We start from the raw sequence: 19,844 nt of genomic DNA, 5'->3' as shown, positions 1-19,844 counted from the left end.
CTCTCCCAGCCCTCACATTGGCTCTGGAAAATAATTCTATTTATTAATGAATTTTCTGCCTTTGTTTTTCTGCTTATCAGTTATTAACCACCATCCGTTATTAAAAGCCATGGCTGGTATTTCATGTAGCATAGGAAAGCATGGGATAATGAACTGGTGGCCTTTTCCAGTCAAAAGAGTAAAGTTGTGTAGCATGTCCACAGCTGAAATTAAAAAGTATGATGAAATACAGCCCATTTAGAGTTTCTGCTGATTTTTGAAGACCAAATGCAGCATGTTTTTGTGTTTTTTGGGAGGGGGAGGCCTGAAACCATAACTGAGATGTCCAGATGTGCTGATGGAAAAAGGAGTGGACTTGTCCAAGGGAAGGATTTCCTTGCAGTGTACAAGTTTGGTCTTGTGAGATGCTCACAGAGAATCACAAAGTAATTTAGATTGGGAGGGATGTACAGAGGTCATCTTGTTGGACCCCCTGCTCAGAGCAGCTCTAATTAATTCAGGTTGTTTAACATTCTGGCTGTTTAAGAGAGTTTCTGTCAGTTCTGTTAAACATCACTGAAAGGAACACTCACTTCTCAGTTTCAAAGTAATGACTGATTGCTGTCTTTGGTCTGAAATTCATAGCCTGGCTTGAGTAACTGGTAGACAGTTATGCAAAACATCTTTGCTTGTAAATTCCGAAGATGTTATTGCTACAGGACTGGCCAGTGGTCTTCTCTAAAGGTGTATTTTGTCTCTAGAGCCTGTGAGCCTGTGTAAGTATGCAAACACAAACCCTGGCAGTCTGTTATTACCGTTCTTAGGTAAGCAGTCTGTCTGACCGGCTGGGCTGACTTTGCAGGGTTAAAGAGAGAGAATGGTTATTACATCTTTTTACACTTTCATTCACAAAATCCTGTGTACCCACATTCTTGGATTTCCACCCCACGCTTTGATAGCCAGTTTCCGTACTGCTTCCCTAGTATTAACCAAAAAAGATTACTAATTGCCTAGCTTACTGAATGACACCCTAATACCAAGCACTTTGCAACTTGATAATTTATTGTGAGGAAAATTATTTGCTAATTATTGTCTTTTCTTGGTCTGTCTGTACCATTGTTCCTGGGACACAGGTATGTGTAAATTGGTTTTGCATCATCTGAAAGAAGAGTATTTCCTTATTTCACACTGTTTTGCAGGACAGTTAATTTTAATGTTTAATTAATTTGCAAACAAAGGCAACCTACTTAGAGTTTTATTAGGCAGGTTGCAAAATATTCTTGGTTGTAGGAAAATGAAATAATTTTTCAGGAATATCTTTGTTATTCATACTCTGGGGTAACAACAAGAGCAGTCTATCCTAGTGTGATCTGAAAGTTACCAGATGTTCATTCATCTGTTGTCCAATTCCTTTTCTCTGGCACTTCTTCCTGAGAACCTTTGCAATTCTAATGCATGTCTTTCATTCTTGTTTCAGGGCTCAAGATTTCGGGTAAATGATGTCTGAAAATCTAGCTGTTTGCTAAAACCTACTTCTCCTGTAATACATTTTTTACCTCATCCAGGTGGTCACTTCTGCACACATCAGGGAGAATTCTCCACATCTCACAGGGTCAGCACTTCAAGGGCCACCTTTTCCCACCATAACAAAAAAAAAACCCAACTAAAAAAAAAAACCCAAACAAAAAACCAAACCAAACAAAAAAAACCTCAAATCAAAAAACACCCCCAAAACCCACAAACAAACAAACAAACAACCCAAAAAACCTCCCCCCCCCCAAAAAAAAGAGGAAAAAACCTCACCAAGGAATTCTAAGGTGTTTTCTTGACTCCTGCATTAAATTGGTTTGTAATCAACCTTCATCACTCCACCAAGTGCTTGAGTTCCTGTGGGGATGTGTGTGTTTCTGGGTGGAGCAGGGAATCCTTTGTGCACAATCTTTTTTGAGTTTTACTAATTTTGAAAAAGAAAAAAACAGGGTGGGTGGTGGGGAATGGAAGGTACAGCCCAGGGAGGATATTAGTGCTTGCACAGGTACCTGTGCACTCAGTCAGTAAATCCTCAGCTAAGGTAGGCAACTGCGACAATGTCCTTTCCACAGGGAGCTCGGAGAAGCCAAAAAGCCCCAATTGATTTGATCAAAGCACATGAAGAAATCATCGTTACAGAAACAGCAGATGCTGTTCAGCAGTGATCAGCTTGTCCCACTGTCCTGAACACGGTCTGCCCAGATGCTCCTACAATTGCACCGAAATGCCTGTGAATGGATAACTTTGGGGAAAGATGGAAAACTACTTGGTATGTTTAGGTAAAATTTTCCTCAGATTTTCGTCTTGTCTTTTTTTTCTTCCCCTCCCTTTATGCTGAGGCTGTTTCTGGAAGATAATGAATGTTTCAACAAAAATGACTGTAATCTTGAGACTTCATGGGAGAACTAAATGCTTCAAGCTTTTTGGCACGAATTCTAGTGCATCAAACAGCAGAAAACAGATTTGCTTTCTTGTAATTTTACTTTTTGGTTTGTGATTTTTGCTTTTTCGATGTAATTGCACATTTTCTCACTAGTGAATCTCCATTTTCCCCCTTTCCAGTTGGCTCTGAAGAATCACGTTTGTGCTGGGAGAAGGGAATTCCAAGGAGATTGGTGGCCCTTTTCACAGAGTAAGCATTTTCCACAGGCGGGGTTATGCCAACCATTAAATGACTAACATGTAATTAGGAGGCTGGATACTTATAGTTGTCTTGTCCCTGATGCCAAGGGAGTCCAGGACAGCTGTGGATGAGTGAGCACCGAGGTAGATCAGGCTTGGCTGACCAAGCCATTTATGTCCCTATTTATTTTTGTGTTGGCTCTCTCAGAAGACAAGTGACTGAGCGTTGTGGACATTGTGGTGCCTCTCTGCTGTGGGTTTTACAACGAGCATGTGGTAGAAGGTGCAGCCACTCAGGACACGGCCTGCTGTAGGGATAAAAGCTGGACAGAAAGGGAGTGCTGGAAAAGGGAAATCTCACGCACTTCCTGTTTCTCTGTAGTGAAGAACAAGTCTTCTTGCTTGGGCCGGTTTATCTGCTCACTCCATCTCTGCCTGGGGAGCTCTTTGATGCGGAGCTGATCGGAAGGTTACAGTCTCCTTATCAACTCCATGCTTACCTCTGTTTGTTTTTATTCTGAAGTTCGTTCCCTCATTTTGCAATAACCCACAGGGTGCTGGGTGTTGCGCCAGCCGTGCCTCAATGAAGGATCTTCATTCAACACCTTTCCCTTCCCGTCACACCAGTCAATGTGACTCCTGCGTTTTCCAGCACCATTCTCTGCGCAGTCCAGACTTTAGTCAAGCCTTTGTTGGCGGGCAGAAAGGCTACCAGGACTACCGGGACCTACCATGGGATCTTCAAAAGTAGGTGGCATGTTTTAATCTGGGAAGTTTAATTTTGAGGTGTAATGGTGGTAAAGGTACTGTCTGCGGGAAAGCTTTAGGGCTTCAAGGCCATAGATCCAGAGCAGAAATCTGATTTAGCTTTGGTGCTCAGTGCTCTACCTATGCCACTTTCATCCTTTTAGACCTGGGGTACATCATGGATCTGTTTGAAATGTGCAGCCTGAAAAGGGATGATAAACGGAGGGAAAGCTGAACAAGAAATTGCAGGATGAAAGGGTGGTTTTGGAGGTTGTGGTCTGGATGAAAAGAGTAACATGGCTGGAATGAGAAATGCAGAAGGAAATCCTTCTCTAGCACGGCCAGGAGCACAATGATTTGCTGTCTGTTTAGAAAGATGATGTCAGGTTGACACTTATCTTTTCTTCCCTCTGATCATCTTATTCTACCTGCAATAGGCATTTATTTGTGTCACAGTCAAGTGATTTTTGAAAAAAACTTGGCATTTGGTCAGGTGTAGTCGCAATATTATTTCCCCCAAATCCTGAAAAAAATCCTGGTTAAATAGGTGATGTCAGCATGACTGCATAAAGGAGAACACTATTGGTGTTCACCATTCTGGTTTTAACCCGTGTATTTTAATGACAAAGCCATGATTTCTAGGGAGTAGTGAGTAGGTCATTTGTATCAGAAAGTATTTCATGCAGTCAGAGATGCTGGATATCCTTAGTTTTATTTTATCATAACAGTATTTCAGACCGCACTGGAATGCTCAGAGTATTTTTACAAAAATAAGTCTTCCAGCTGTAACACTCTACTATTGTCTCTTGGGTCAGAACAGAGGTTGGGTTCTAGATGTACAGGAAGCCTCTTGGAATTTGTAATTCCTGTTTAACTCACTGGATTCTGGGTTAATGGGGCAATAGGGGGATGCTCAGTCTTCCGTGGCTTTGTTTTTTTATTATTATAATGTTCTCAGCACTTGATGAAGCTTAAAAGTATGACCTCAGGAACAAAATTCAAAAGAAATGGAATTATTTTTTTACATCCTAATGACATGGCCGGATGCTTTAATTTTTGTGTGTGATTGTTAAAGATTTCAACATTAATCTTCTCTCTGTGTTGCTTTGGGCAAATGGCTGTGGATGATTGCAAGGTACTACTTATTTTTTCCACCCTCAGTATTTTTAAAAGTTGAGTTTTTAAAATAATTTCAGGGCATGATGAAATAGAAATATTGTTTCTGATTGGACAAAACTTATTCTTTGTTCCCACTGAAAGTTGCTCTCATTTTGTGGAAACAATATCATTTTTGTCAATAGCCCTGACTTTGGAGAAGATGAAGTTCATTGTTGTGTTCTTTGCTGATTAGTAGTACCCTGCTCAATACCCAAAGATTTTCTGCCCCATTTAATATTTATAACTTAAAAGATATGCTACTCTAAGTGTCAGGTAAAGAAGAAATCCCCATCAGTTGTGTTTATCAGTTTATGTTTGTTACATAAACAGGGAAAACTAAAGGAGAGTTCTCTACCTAACAGAATTGAAAAGCCTTTTTTTTTCTAGTCAGATGTAAATCTACTTGCCATGTCCTTGTGATATCAACAGTGGTGTAAATAATTTTAATGACACTGTGCTAGAGGGTAGTTAAATAACCTCTGAGTACAGTTTGGTTGTTTCCTACTTAGGAAAGGATTTAATTGTTTAAATGGTTGTTGAAATTATTATAAAATCTGAAGTACATTAGGGGAAATCTGTGTTGGATAGTTAAATATTTGCATATTTGGGAAGGGATGGAAACTGCCTAGTCTTAATCAAAGCCCCTGTGTAGCCTGTTACGTGTCCAGAGTTCTTGGCTGGGCTGGGATGTGGATCAGTGTGCAGCTGTAAGCTTTGCTGTTTGAGCTCATCCTCCTCCGCCTTAGTCCCTTCTAAGAGTGGAGTTTCACTATTTGCTTTATCCAGTTCCAAGATGCCCCTTTTCAAGGAATTTCAAGCTAAGTTGGAACGTGTGCTCTGTAAAATCCTTCAGGAAGCAAACCTGTTGAGGAAAACTGGGTGGAGTAGACAGCCTTGCTGGTCTTGTCCTGCTGTTGTGCTGTGTCCTGCACTCTGGGAAGCAGGTGCAGTGTCCTCTCTGCAGCTTCCTTGTGGAGATCTCGTGCCCTGGCAGGGTGAGGTACAGAGTAGCTGGTGCTGTATGTGGCAGTCTAAAAGTGAATATGCAGGTGGAAATGCAGCGCCGCTTGCACCAATTTGTCATGCAGTAGGTGGGCAAAATGAATGCAAATTACAGACTGCTGAGGTGTAGCAGGAAATAGATACCAGCCCTGGTGCAAGGACACTCATGTGCCACTGGCATTAGTGGGAGTTTACCTTGATTATTGCAGGAGGCAGATGTGGTTCCTGCATGGTGTCAAAGAGAAACCTAATCTGCTCAGTTTGTCCCAGAGCAGATCCTGAATTCAGCAAACCCTAGTGAAATGCCTTTGCTTCTGGTACACATCACAGCTGATTTTTCCTCATATGAAATTGGAACCATTGATGTTTCCTTGCTGATTTCCCTCAGTTTCTGGCCATTTTAGACAGGAAAGCTAGAATGAGGCAAGACCTCCTCCTGGGCCTTAAAATCTTGTCATCTTCATTCCCTGAGCAAGCCCCAGTGTAATCCCATCAGCTTTTCTGGCCTCTGCTGTTCATTTTAGAGGGTCTTTCAGAAGAGTTTCCCTTTATTGGCTTTTTCCCACGCAGTTTTATGATTGGGAATTTTGGGTCAGCATAAGCTTTGCAAATCAAGGCATTCTGCTTCCACCACATGCTCCTTCCATGTTTGTGTTTTTTATTACATACAGACCCTCCTTTTGGGTGAAGCCAAGCTAACACAAAGCTTGGGGTGACTTCATTTGAAATGCTTCTGATGTCAGACAATCTGAAAGCTTCATGTAGTCTGTGGACAGATGTGATGATAACAGGGGGACAGATTTTATACAGAATTGAACACAGGAAATTATCCAATTTCTTTGCCACTGGAGAGTTGCCTGGGGTTTCAGTATCAGCTGAAGCACCTGTCTAGGGAGCTTTCACTAATTTCAGCAGCATTTTTCCCATGAAGAAATTTGTCCATCTATGTTCAGTGAAAATGCATTGCTAGATTACATTTCACTCTTTATCTACCCAGCCTAGCAACTGTTTATTATATATTGTGGTTTAACCTCTGTGTTAAACCTCTGCTAAGTGCCATGCAGCCACTCACACCACACACACACTGCCTGTCATCCGAGTGGGATGGGGAGGATATTTAGGGGAAAAAAGGTAAAAACCAATAGGTTGAGATAAGAGCATTCTAATATTTGAAATTCTAACTAATAATAATAATAATAATAATAATAATAATAATAATAAAAGAGGCAGCAAAAAAAATCCCAAGAAAGACAGCTGATGTACAATACAATTGCTCACCCACTGACCAATGCCCAGGCCATGCTACAGAAGGAAATGACCCCTTCTAGCCAACTTTCCCCCCATTTATATACTGAGCATGACCCTCTGTGGTATGGGATATCCCCATGGCCAGTTCAGACCAACTGTTCTGACCATGCTCCATCTCACCTCCTTTTGCATCTACTCACTGCCAGAATGTGGGAAACTGGTAAGTCCTTGACTGATAGTGAGCACTACTGAGCAATAGCTAAATAATCACTGTGCTACCCGCATTATTCTCACACTAAGCCTAAAACACAGCTCAGTATCAGCTACTAAGGAGAAAATTAGCTGTATCCCAGTCAAAACCAGGACATAAAGTATAAAGCACAGAAATATATGTTATTATCCAGAAATATAAGCTTTTAAACTACAGAAGAAGGTGGATGCTTTGGGTCAGATTCTGAGTTGACATAAGCTCTCACAGGTGCACAGCAGCAGAAGAGCTGTGTCAGACTTGCCGAACTCCTTGGGAGTGATGGTAAGTATAGTTTTCATGTACCAGTAAAGAGATTTATTTCAGTAAACAAATTGAAGCACTGTCCTACTATTTGTGTATTTATTATGCTATATTACATTGTCAAATAATATTACAAGTACTGCTATAGCGATTTTTGTATTTTTTTTTTCTCAAAGCACTTTAAAAGATAGGTACTATATGTATCATATAACAGTGGAGAAATTTTGTCAATCTAAGCATGTCTCTCTTATAGGAAGGACAGAAAGCAAAGGACATGTAATAGCCCACAAGAGATCATCTCTAGGTGACTGTTTTGGGTTTGGCTTTTCATCAGCCTGTCCTGTCAGCACCTTTCTTCAGCAGCCACTGCTAGTGGGTGCGTGTCAAAGCAGAGCCTGTGCTCCCTTTCCTGGTGCATGATGACTTAGCTAGACACGAAGCTCACTGCAGGTAGTGGAGGTCTCCCACTGCTGTCTGAGTGTGCTTCCAGCCCTGGTGGGGAAAACCAGAAAGAAGATGGTTTGACTCACAGATGGCAGTTCCAATTCTGCTTCTTTGCAAGAAGTGAATCTAAATTTCAGTAGGTAAAAGACACTGATTTCTTCTATAAACTAAGAGTTTCAGGCTGCAGTGAAGCAAGTGCATTTATGATTTATTTAATGCAATGTTTATAATTTGTTCATTAAACACCCTTAAAAACCCAAGTTAGGGTATTAGGCAATAGTTTTAATTTTCCTTTGAAACTAACATTTTTCTTTTGATGTTCTTCTGTTACTAAAACTCAGACATAATTAACTGTGCCCTTCTTATGCCTTCTAAAATGCATAACGGGAGGGAGATCCCTCTGGCTCTGTAGTCATTAGTGTGAGCTCCTTGTTGAGGAAAAGGTTCCTGAAAGGCTTCTTTGTGCATGATGTGAAGGAACCCAAGTATGGAATGCAGGGCTCCAAATCACATACCAGTGTTCAGGAAAGGTCTCAGTGGGTATTTCTGGGAAAATGTCAGTTGAATGTCAGTGGAATAAGCTGAGACAATGTTGGAAATTACTGGGAAAGTGAGAGAGGACAAAGAAGTAAAATCGTTATGTCAGTGTAAACAATTCTGTGTCAGTTTTTGTTGTTTTTCTTTGCCAGTAAGTATTTCACTCCTCATCCTCATTGGAAAAATCTTAATCTGAGACTTGGCAGCCTTCTGTCAAGACTGAAATCCAGTCCTTGTTTGCAATGCATTTAAGATTACAGCACAGGCATGGTTTCCTGGGAAAGAGCAGAGTTTCTGGGGAAGAGGGAAGGGCCACTTAAGCTGCAAGTAGAAGGGACTTTGTCAGAAAGTCCTCTGAGGTTGATGGGGAGCTTTCATCTTTAGGTATTTGGATTAGGCATAAAATATCCACTTCTATTCTGGAGGACTTCAGTGACCTTCCCAGCTGGAGTGTTTTTAATCTTAGCAGGCATTTCTAAGCTTTGGTCCCTGTTGCCTCCCTTTGAGCACATAGCTGCCATGGAGTAAACAAAGACTGCTTGACTCTTGGTCTGAGAAAAATAAATTCACAGCACTAAACTTTTATCAGCTCACTCCAGAGTGTTCAAGCCCTGTCAGGTCATCACATGGATCTCAGTTGTTGCATTTCTGGCACAGTTATTTCTCTTGTGTGTACTGAATCCCTGTAAGTACTGTTCAAGTTTACACAGTGGGACACGTCAGATAAAATAATTAATTTTTGAGGAATGAACCTTAGAAGGTACAGCAAAGCAGTAATAAAGTTCAAAGTTAATGGGAATAAAAAAATATCAGTTCAGTAATCTTTGTGGGCTTGTCTCACAGATATCTTTGAAAACCAGGATTAGAAATCCTCTTAGTCTGCAGCATGTCTATTCAAGATGTTTATCCAGATGGTACAGCCTAACCAAGGATATTTTGCTCAAAAATACCTGCTGTTTTTAAAACCAATTTTCATTTTTAAAATTAATTAGGAGTGGAGGATAAAATTTAATAGCTTTTTGTTGTTTATATATAAAGGAAGGGGGAAAGTTTAGGATGAATCAAGAAAAAAGACATCCAAGTCCCAAACAGCACCTCCTACCCCTCTCAAGTGACTTTCTAAGATGAATTTGTCAAACAGCTTCTTGTTTGAAGAAATTCAGTTTAGAAGCTGGTGCTGAGACCCCTCTGCACCTCTTTGAAATGATGTTCTCAAACATGTTTCATGAACTAGGTGAAAGTCATGTCTGTGAGTAGAATTACAAGTGTGAGTAACTGTTGTGGACTGGGACTTCTGTTTGTCAAAGATAACATGGAACTTGAAATAGAAGAAATAAAGAATAAGAGTTACAAAATGTTTTGCACTAAATACAAGAGAATGCTGAAAAGGTTTCAAATTTATAGTGCCCTATTTAACTGTGCCCCAGCCATGTTACTTCTGTTCTCAAACTGCTGTTTCACTGATATGATAGGCAATTTCTTTTTGTAATTTGTAATTTCTTCAGGCTCACCTATTGTGTTGCAGAGCTGGCATTCAGCCTTTCAAATGGGCTTCTCCAACCCAGCATTTTGGTTTGAGGTTATGCCAGGATCATTATAGCTGAAAGACCTTCTGAGGCTTTTCCTTCTGTGCAGCCTAATCAAGACAACTGCTTCTTAGATGAGAATATCTACAAGAATACAAGAGTAGGTTGTCTTAAGTTAAATGCATTTTTGTGTTTGTTTTATTGGCTTTTCTTGTAACTCAGTCTCATTTCAAACATATTAGACACATTTGCAAAACATATAAGCCATGCAAAAGACTATTACCTGAGGTGAGGGAAAAAAACCCCGTCAAACCATAAAACAACAAAAGCACATTGAATTCACCACTGGCTTTATGATTTCACCTAAAAGCTATAACTTAGAAATATTTTTGTTGGTGAGGTAAAGTCCTGACTATTTGTACTTCCATATTTTTCATTTCTCCAGTTGAAGTTTTAAGGCAATTTTCATAGAATAGTCTCAGAAATAATTTTGGAGGTGCTCATCTCCGAACTGTTAACAGGACTATTTAATTTCAGTCTTTGTGTTTTGGGGCTCTTTTTGGTTGTTTGGTTAGTTGTTTTTTGTTTGTTTGGCATTTTGGGGGTGTTTTTTTTCTATGGAGTCACAAATGAGTTTTGACACAATCTTGATGAGAGGTTAATGGCTGTTGTACAGGATAGCAGGAGGGAAGGAAACACTAAATAAGACATGCAGAACAAGTCAGAACAGATTCAAGGGACAAATTATTACTCCCATTTTCATTCAATCACATATCATGATATTTGGCTTGAGTCAGTTGTTTTCCAAGCCGAAGTGATAAGATTGCAATTGTAAGGCATTGCAATGGAATTAGAACGAAATATCAGAATCTGCTTTGGTATTTATGAGCCATGAACGTTGCTTGCTGTCCCTTTCCTGCACACAGCTGCAGGGGTCAGTTGCAATTATTTCAACTTACTTGAATATATTTAAACTTCTGGCTGATGAGCTGTGTGTTCTGGGAGTGAGCTGTGTGTACTTTGTACGTGGGAGCTCTGAGGTGCCTCACACCTTTGGGAGAGGATCCCTGCAGCCTGCTTTTCTGAGGTAGGCTGTACCTTTACCTGCAGGTGTGCACGTCTGCATGAGTGAGGGTTCTGAAATAGAATGAAGGACTCTACTAAAAATAGTGGCTTCTTGTTCTGTGCTTTGCAATGGCTGATAATGTAATAGAAAAATGGCTTTAAGGTTCTTAAGGAGTCTTTGAGTTTATAGACAAAGACAGAATTAGCTGTAACCAACGTTTTTTCAGGAAGTTTTTTTTATAATACTGACTGTCCATTGGCTTTCCATGAGTTAATTTGGATTAGTACCCACATAATTCAGAGCATAGCAGAGAGAAGCATCTGGTGAGGTTCCTACTCACATGTCCTTGCCCTTCCCTGCCATTCTATCACTTCAGCAAATAGTTCTTAAAGCAGTACTTGCCTTTGTGTTTAGATTCAGTCTGAATATGACAGGAAACACAGGCTGTCCCTCTGAAATATTTTTCTTTTTTATTCAGCTCTGTTTTGAAGGCTGAAATGGACTGAGAAGCTGGAATAATGTATAGATACATACTATACAAATCACAGGGTGCTTTTTACCAATTTTACTGCACAAAGCAGTTTTGGGAGCAAAGATGCCAATGTATCTGCCAAAAATGATTTGCTTAAGCAATTGAAAGCTGTATACATTGATGTGTGAAAGTTTACCTAGCTGAAAAATAAGTTTCAGTCTTGCAAATTTCTAGTCAGGAGTCACGTAAGAATCTTAGTGAGATTCCTATTTGATTTGGCCTTAATAATACCTAAAACCCTCAAAACTGTCTGCATTCTTCTAGCACATCCCAACACCTATTTCAAAATAGTCTTGTGTCATGGTTTCATTTTCAAGGCTGTTGGGTGAGAAGTCAATATTCCTGGGAATAATCAATTAATGTTGAGGGAGAAAATTTTAGCTTATTTTTTCTGGGGGGAGATGGGGGCCTTAAATAGAAGAGGATCTCTTAATAATCTTTGTCCTTATTTTTCCCCAGAATTCATCCGTCAGCCATCAAAATAAGACATCTTGAGCCCTGGAAAATTGCTGTAATCGTTATTGGAACAGCAGTGGCAGCAGCTATCACCATTGGTCTCCTAGTTTATTTTCTGGCATATGGTAAGTTTTGCATAATGTATCACTATTCCTGTGCTTAGTGAATTTCCTCTGTGCCTGTTGTGCCAGATGATGCTGGGAGTTTTTACCAGTCTGTCTAAAGCTTATCTGGGGAAAAAAACCCACTGCCTTTTCTAGAGCTCTATTTCCTTCCTCATTTAGCACCTCTGTAAATCTCTTAGGAACATTTCCTGCTGTGCAGGGTGATTTAGGGCTGTGGTTTCTGTTGGTTCTCATTTGCTTTCACTCATTTCACATTTTTCTCATGACCTACTTCTGGGATGATGTCTGGTCTCCCTTACATGAGTGGCAAACAGAGCCTTCTGCATATCTCCCTGGGGTGCTTCTATGTTCCCTTTCCCTGATCACTAGCAGCTTCCTGCCAGGGCTTGGTGCTGACTGGACAGGCCAGGAAGGGAGGTAACTAAGAAGTAAGTTGCAGCTTGTGATTATGTGTGAGCCCCAAGTGCTGTTGGTTGGCCAGAAATGTAACTGCTGGGAAAACTTGGACTGGATCACCTAAATGAATTGAGTGCTTGCTCCTAGCTTTTGGAAGCTGTATTTGAATGGGTTGGATACAGGTGAAGGCTCATCCACTCCCTAGATGTCAGGATATCTGTCAGTGCCAGGGGTTTCTCTAAAGTTCATTCATCTTGGTACTATGACTATTGCCTGTTCCTCTTCTTTCCCTTACAGATCAGAAGCTGTTCTATTACAGTGCCAATGTAAAAATCAACAACATCCGGTACAATAATGAATTTTCCAGACAGTCCTCAGGAAGGTTTAGAGACCTGAGCGAGAGGGTTGAAAGACTGGTAAGTTTGGATCATTGTGCCTTTCCATTAAGGACTGTGTGATAATACAAGAGTCATTAATGTGAACAGTTCACTCAGAGACCACAGGGTCTGGTGTACCCTCAGTCCCCAGGAGGGCAGACCTGGGAAACGGATAGCAGGAGAGGCACGATCATAGATCGCACACCAGGCGCTTGCCACTCGGCACCTTCTAGCCTGTCTCTTCTCTTCAGTGGTGAAGTAGATATTTAAAATAACCTCAGCTTCCTCCTATATCACTGATCATAGAATCACAGAATACTCTCAGCTGAAAAGGTCTCATAAGGATTGTCAGCTCCAGCTCCTAAGTGAAATGCCCATACAGTGATTGAACCCATAACCTTGGTGTTTTTAGCAGCAGGCTCTAATCAGCTGAGCTAATCTCATCATTTGTGTGTGGTCTCTTTCCATGCCCTGAGTCTGGCTTGTGATTTATGTCCCATTATCTCTAAGGAAAGCATTCTTTCACACCCTCTCCTCTACAGGGTGGGGAACTCTGCCTGTTGGGCTGTTACTGTGTGTTGAGAAAACAACACACAAGTCCTTTTCCTGTGCCTTTGGTATGTTTTATTGGGAAACCCTCCTACAAATAGCACAGGTTGCTGAATGGATCTCAGTCATACAGTAGCTATGGAAATAAATAGATACATTGTAATTTCCTTTCTTGTTTTCTCTTTGAGACACTACCCCAGAGATGCTAATTACAAAGTTCACCTCTATACAATAAGCATGTGATTGTGCTTGTATCTTTTTGTGTTTCATTCATCAGAATCCGATGCATATCTCTTACCTCCTGTTTGGCAACCATGCATAGATACCCAGTTAATAGGACAATGCTTTGCTGCCCACTATCATTTAATTTAGGGCAATGGCACTTGGCCACAATAAAAGCTGTTGTGGACATTGCTCTGGAGAAGGAGGGTGCTGTGTAGGACTTGGCAACACTAGCATCTCTTCACAGCTCCACTGCTAAAGGTTTCAGTGATCTTAGTCAAGTTGTCCTCTTCTCTGAATGTGTCTGTTCTCTTTCTGCCCTCTTTGTCTACTGGGACCCATACCAGATTTCCCAGGATGTGCTTCTGATACATATCTGTATGTATAGTCTTACACGAGCTGTGTTTGCTAAGATGCTACCACTTTACATCTATTGCCTAATAATTGCAGGCTTTTCACCTTGTGATATAGGACCTTGGAGAGGGAATGTTCTCCCAGACCAAGACACTGTGTATTGCTGAGGGGGAAGGAAGGCAAGGACTGAGAAGGAGTCTGAGCTGAGTTGTATCCTTTCCTCCCATTCAATTCCTTCCAATTCCTTCCTCTTTTTTTTTTTTTTTTTTTTTTTTAAACATGTGCATCATTTGGCAAAAACCCACTTATTTTAGCTGAGGAGCTCTTTCAGACAGTGTCCAATGCAGTCAGATTTCCTCTGAAGGTGGCTATCAATTTAGATGCTTGAATGGAAGCCAATGCTTTAGAAACCCCATCTCCTCTCTGGGTGTTGAGCAGTTCTGACAGTAGTGACAGTAAATACCAGTGCAGGTTGAGCAGTGAGAACTATTATATCAGGGCATGTTAATTGTACCTGATAAGTAACGCCATAACAAACATACACAGAACTGTGTTGTCTTTCCATCATTCCTGTAACTTTTCTTAAGAGCTGTCCTTAATTCAGCCACTAAATTCTATCTTCCTCTCTCAAATTTAATGAATTCTTTGCTTATATAAATGGTCCCTGCCGTAAGTTTGACTTTTTGTGGTTTTAGTTCCAGGTGTTCCATTGAACAAGGATGTATGAGATTGAGAATTGTCCGTAACCTTATTGAAAGCAGCTCCATACAGTAATGAAAGTGTGTTCCTTGTCAGTCTGATTTTATAACAGCAAAACTCATCTTGTGGTGATAAAAATCAAAGCAATCTTTCCAGACACACATATCCTCTTGAAATCTTGACAGACAGCTGTCTCAGAACATTTGCATTTTTATTCTCAGCATCTTCACAGCAACTGTGATGGAGTAGGAGAGAGTTGAGTTCTTTATCAGATTTTCTAATTTGTTTGGATTTACCAAAACCCTTTGCAGTCTTTCCCTGGCTGGTGTCAGGGTTTGGATGTCCAAGCCTTCCCATTGTCATAGTAGGTAACAATACCTTAAACTCATGTTGTGAAACAGTGAGTCAAGGCAGATAAATGCAATGTCTTTCTCAACACTAGCTGCAAAGTGAACAGAAGTGAATCATCTCTGATAATCAGAAGCATTCAAATTACCTGAGTTAATGCAACTCCCTGCCAAGTGTTACCTTCTCTGACTCCTTCCTGATGAAGCCCTCCTTCATTTGCCCCCAGAAAGGCCCAGAAAGGAATTATTTTCAGAGCTGATGTTTCACCAGGAAAAATATTTTTGCTTCCATATGGAAGTCATATCGTGACTTCCTTGGGACCTGCAGCAAATGTCCAATGTTTGCTTTGGTTTCCAAATTTGAATAGTAACACCCATTGTGTGAACAACATTCCTGACTCTTATCTCATTGAAGGTGGGAGGGAATGCAGCCAGATCATGCCAGAGAGCTGATGAAGCTGGTGCACCAGTCAACATCTCAGGGCTGACTGGAAAGTCTGGAAAATGTCTTTTTGGGTGGAGCTGGGGGGACTGAGGAACAGATGATGAAAGGTCTTTGCTCCTTGACTGGCTTCCTGTGAGTGTCTGTGAGTGTTCTCTTTGTGTTCTCTTGAAAAATCAGACTTGACTGAATGCCACTAGGGAAGGAGAGATTCCAGCTCACCAGAGCCTCCTCGTTTTTCTAGTTGGACTAGTCCCTCTTCCCTGGCTAAGCTAAAATGATCTGTGCCAGACTGTCCCCTCTTACACAGGATAAAAAGAGCACAGACACAGCCTTATGGCTCCTTCTCCAAGGAGCCTCTATTTTATAGTGGGTTCACTTATTCTGTGGTTCATCTGTGTCTTTTTTTCTGTTTTTCTCCAGCTCCTTCACCAGACTTGGATTTCTTTTTCTTCTCCTACGAAACGTATTAACTCTTTTGGATTTTTCAAGAATGCCTTGGAGACGCTAACTACCCTCTTACTAGCAGAATCCTGGGGGAGATTTCCAAGGCCCTGCTTTAAGCTTTGCTTCTTCAGTCTCTCTGGCATGCCAAAGAGTGGAGGGTGCTGTGACAATCAGATAGACCTGGGTTACTGGGATAATCCCAGTTGCCTACTCTGGGCAGCTGTAGTAACTGCCCTGTGTGTAGGAAGAAGGGTGGAGGGGTGGTGGGTCTTGTGTAGAAAGTCATTTTTGACCCCAAGGGAAGGGGAAGTGCAGTCAGGAGAGCTTGAAATGAGTATCTCAATCTCAGTGGAAGTTGTCTCAGCTGAAGGCTGGCAAGTTTCTAGATGTGAGAAACAGGTGGATCTCAAGCAGCCACAGCAGGTGACCCCTTCAATACATGGTTGGTTGCTCAACAGAAGCAGACATCAGCCTTTACTCTGCCCATCAGGGGTTTATAAATGTACCTGCTGGCTCTATTTTGCCACTACGAGAAATTTCTGGTAATTCCTCCTAGAAGTGGTGGGCTTTCCCCTCTTTGAGGAGAGCCCATGCAACCCTTCTCCTTTCTCAGGCACCTTGTTATCTCCCTGTCTCCTTCTCTGGCCAGAGCTGTTCCCAGCCCTGCTCTGTGGCTGCTTCTCCCTGTCTGAGCCTGTGTGTCTCTGTGGAATCTTGTGCTGGACACTGTACCCTTCCCAGCTCCTGGGGCTTTGTCCTGTCATTCCCTACTCCACTCTACTCCCATGTGCTGGTAAGCCAGGCTGTGAGCTGGGTGGATGGATGTTCCTCAGGTAGGAGTGTAGCATGGCTCCCTCCTCGGCTGGTTGGGTGGCTGGGGGAGAGCTGAGGTGCTTGTTTTCCCTCCTGGAGTGCCTTGAGACATGGAATGGACTGACGTGGGTTTCCCCTTTTGTCTCATAATCCAGAAGGCACCTGGGCTACCCCCTTGCCCTTCCACCATCTGAAACCAGCACAGAGCTAACTGGCTGGATCAGAGCCCTCTGCCTGGGCAGAGAGGTTAGGGATTATATTAAAACAATACCTGGACACTTCCTCTGGGAAACTACTGCCTATCCAGATATTTCTATTGAATTAACTGAATTTCATCAAGTATTTTTCACCTCAGAACTCAGCACTGTGTGTCAGGACATCTCTTTTAGAAACAGACGTCTTGCTTCAGCTACTTCCAGTGGCAAGAGAAACTTCTATGTCCTTAAGTACAGGTGTTGGGGAAAAGTTTTTAATTAATACAGCTCTTGAAGTTTGTCCTGTCTGATTGAGCTGAATTAGAGTGGGTTTGATTTTATGTCTTTTCTGGGTATTGCAGAGGCACTTGAGATTCCACAGGAAAACACTGTACAACAGTTCTGATAATGGTGCCTGTTCTCAGTAGGATGAAGGGCTCACTGCTGAGTCCCTGTACTGGAACTGGTGAGGAAGGCGGCAGTTTTCTCCCTTGGCAGATGATAATTTTAGAGGTTATTAAGACACATATCTCACTGTGAATTGGGTGGGGAATAAACAGAGGAGCAACCAGGTGTCATGCAGCTCCTTCCCACCCCCCAGCTCTGACACCTGACAACCCTGTTTGGTGGAAGGGCTAGCCTTCAACAGGATGCTTGTAACTGGAAGGCCCTCTGATTTATACCCAGGGATAAGCTGGCATCATCCCAATATCAGGAAGTATCTTATATCCTATAAATTGTGAACAGATTACTGTCGCATCTGCAGGGCCAAAGGGTCAGTCAGAGTTCTGATTAGGGTTTCCATCTGGGCTGAACTCTGAGGAAGCCTATCTGAAAACACCAAGAACAGCAGTGAGTGAGCAGATGAGGCTGCTGTTTTACGGTACTTGGGCTTTTAAGGTCACACGTGACTCAACTCTTCCTGGGGAGCAGAAGTGTGTGTATTTGGGAGAGAGAGGGTGATGAAATACCAATCTCTTCAGAGCACATAGCTGCAAAGCCAGGTGAAACTGTGTATGAGGTCACACCTTCCATGTGGGTGTTTAGATAAAGCTCAAAAGTCTGTGGCTTGCTCCATCAGTGCTTTATGATCCTTGGGTTGGGAGGTTAATTCAGTAGGAGCAGATCCCCAAGGCAGCAGGTTTTTGAAACACTCCTAAATAATATTTGTTTTGGGACACCAGACTCCGAGGATCGTTTTAGAGATGATAAGTAAACATGCCCCGAGAAAAGGGAGTATGCTGAAGTTCAAGGGAGTCTAGCATGACTCTCATTTTTACAGCAAATGGAGAAGTGCAGGTATCTACAAGTATCATGTAGTTTCATTTGCTGTGTGTGAAAAACCCCCACTTATTTTTCCCTCTCAGCCCCTAAAAAAGGAAAATTTAATATAAATTAGCCAAATCATAAATTATGATCTGCAGCAGCCAGATCTTTCCAAGGACTTTTCAGAGTCTTGCAGCACCTAGACCAAACTGAGTAAGAATGTTCTGGCTGTAATAAATTTCAGAAGAGATTTGGTAGTGTTTATGGATAAAGATCCCAGCATCTAAAAACTAAGTCTTTATTTAAACTCAAGCATTCCTAGTCTTTATATGTGATCCATCAAGTAATTACATAGTACCAATATAAGGTGAAAAGAGGAGAAATTTTATTGAAAGATTTTCATGTTCATTACTAAAGGCAAATTTATTTACAAATGCATCTATAGTACAAAAGCCAGAATAATTAAGCTTTCTAAATTTAGCTTTTTAGAGACTTTAAAAATAATAGTCTTTTTTTTTCTTTTTTTTGTTCTGAAAAACAATATTGTAAAATCAGGAAAAAACCTTTTATCTATATAAAAAAAGTTATTTAAGGAACATTTTGAGAAGAAAAATACCAAAATAAATGTAGGGGATTTGACATCTTCCATTTTATTATCGTAATTTTAAGGGAAGGATTCTCACAAATAGGAAGCATTGCCCTTGGATTAGCGAGATACAATAGGGGTGCCCTCTATGGGTGGCTGAGGCTAGAAACAAAGCAGAAAGGATTTTCCACAGTAATTCAGCCAAGAGGGAAACAGCAATGGATCAGTGGCCAAGAAGACAGCCTGGCAACATGTTTATTTAGCCCTGGAATTAGAGGTTGACAGCACACTTGACTGTCAGTATGTATATATATAGGTGTGGCCCTGAAGAGATAGGTGAAATGCTGTTCTCTGAGAGAGGAAGTAACTCACTGAAAACACCTGCATCTCTCTTGTGATGCTGTTTTTAGAAGTTCCTATTGAAACTAAAAGAAGAGAAAGACCACTGGCATAGCTATATACTGCATAGATTTAAAAAATGGTATGCTTTCTTGCTTTTTAATTTTGTTCCCAGTTTTTCCTGTTACCATGGATCACATGGAAACAGGAAAAACTAGCACAGAAAAAAGTAGCACAGGAAACTAAATAATGAAGAAAATATGAAGCACTTTTAAGTGCTGGTGTGAGTGTATGCAGTGTAGCAGATGAAGCTGTGGCTTAGTGCTTTTCATCACCTTTAAGAGCTCGAACTTTCAGTGAGCTATACCTAAATTTCATGGATATTCAGGATGAAATTGTTAGTTATCAAAAATGTGCCTAATATCCAACTTTTTTCTCATGTAAATTCAGTGATCCTTCCACTTGACTGATTCTTTGACTTACTAATGCAATGCAATTTTCTCAAGCAATAGGCATGCAAGCTGATTTTTCTTTTTCATTTTCTTCCTTGGTTCATCAAAGCAGAAGTTGTGTTATGCATATAGAAATCCAGAAAAATCGTAAGACACCTCACTCCCAATAAGCAAGTTACTTTAACGCTGAAACTGTGCATCAAGAAAAATTATAAAATGCGCACAAGGAGAATGGATGTGAACCTGGGGTGGGAAAAGGAATTCAAAATGAAGTAAAGCACAGCTATCGATAGTGTGTGTGATTAAGGGTAGAACCTTATCTTAATTATAGACTCACAATCCAGAATTACTGCATTGTTTGCAAGTAATTATGTCAAT

General features: G+C 41.1%; 1 protein-coding gene across 1 annotated transcript in view; it reads left to right on the top strand.

The window, feature by feature from the left end:
- The first annotated feature begins 3,104 nt into the window (after positions 1-3,104).
- LOC102113545 (transmembrane protease serine 11E-like) overlaps positions 3,105-19,844 on the top strand; it is a 42,068-nt gene continuing 25,328 nt past the window's right edge. The window contains exons 1-3 of the mRNA XM_005517984.2: positions 3,105-3,378; positions 11,862-11,983; positions 12,677-12,795. Of these exons, the coding sequence (XP_005518041.1) occupies positions 3,215-3,378; positions 11,862-11,983; positions 12,677-12,795 (405 nt within the window). The 5' untranslated portion in view covers positions 3,105-3,214. The remainder of the gene's footprint in view (positions 3,379-11,861; positions 11,984-12,676; positions 12,796-19,844) is intronic.

This window comes from Pseudopodoces humilis, chromosome 6, assembly GCF_049639895.1.
Source record: "Pseudopodoces humilis isolate 2021_Gansu_Grassland_sample_001 chromosome 6, ASM4963989v1, whole genome shotgun sequence".
Taxonomy (NCBI): domain Eukaryota; kingdom Metazoa; phylum Chordata; class Aves; order Passeriformes; family Paridae; genus Pseudopodoces; species Pseudopodoces humilis.
This window is presented reverse-complemented; position numbering and strand designations above follow the sequence as displayed.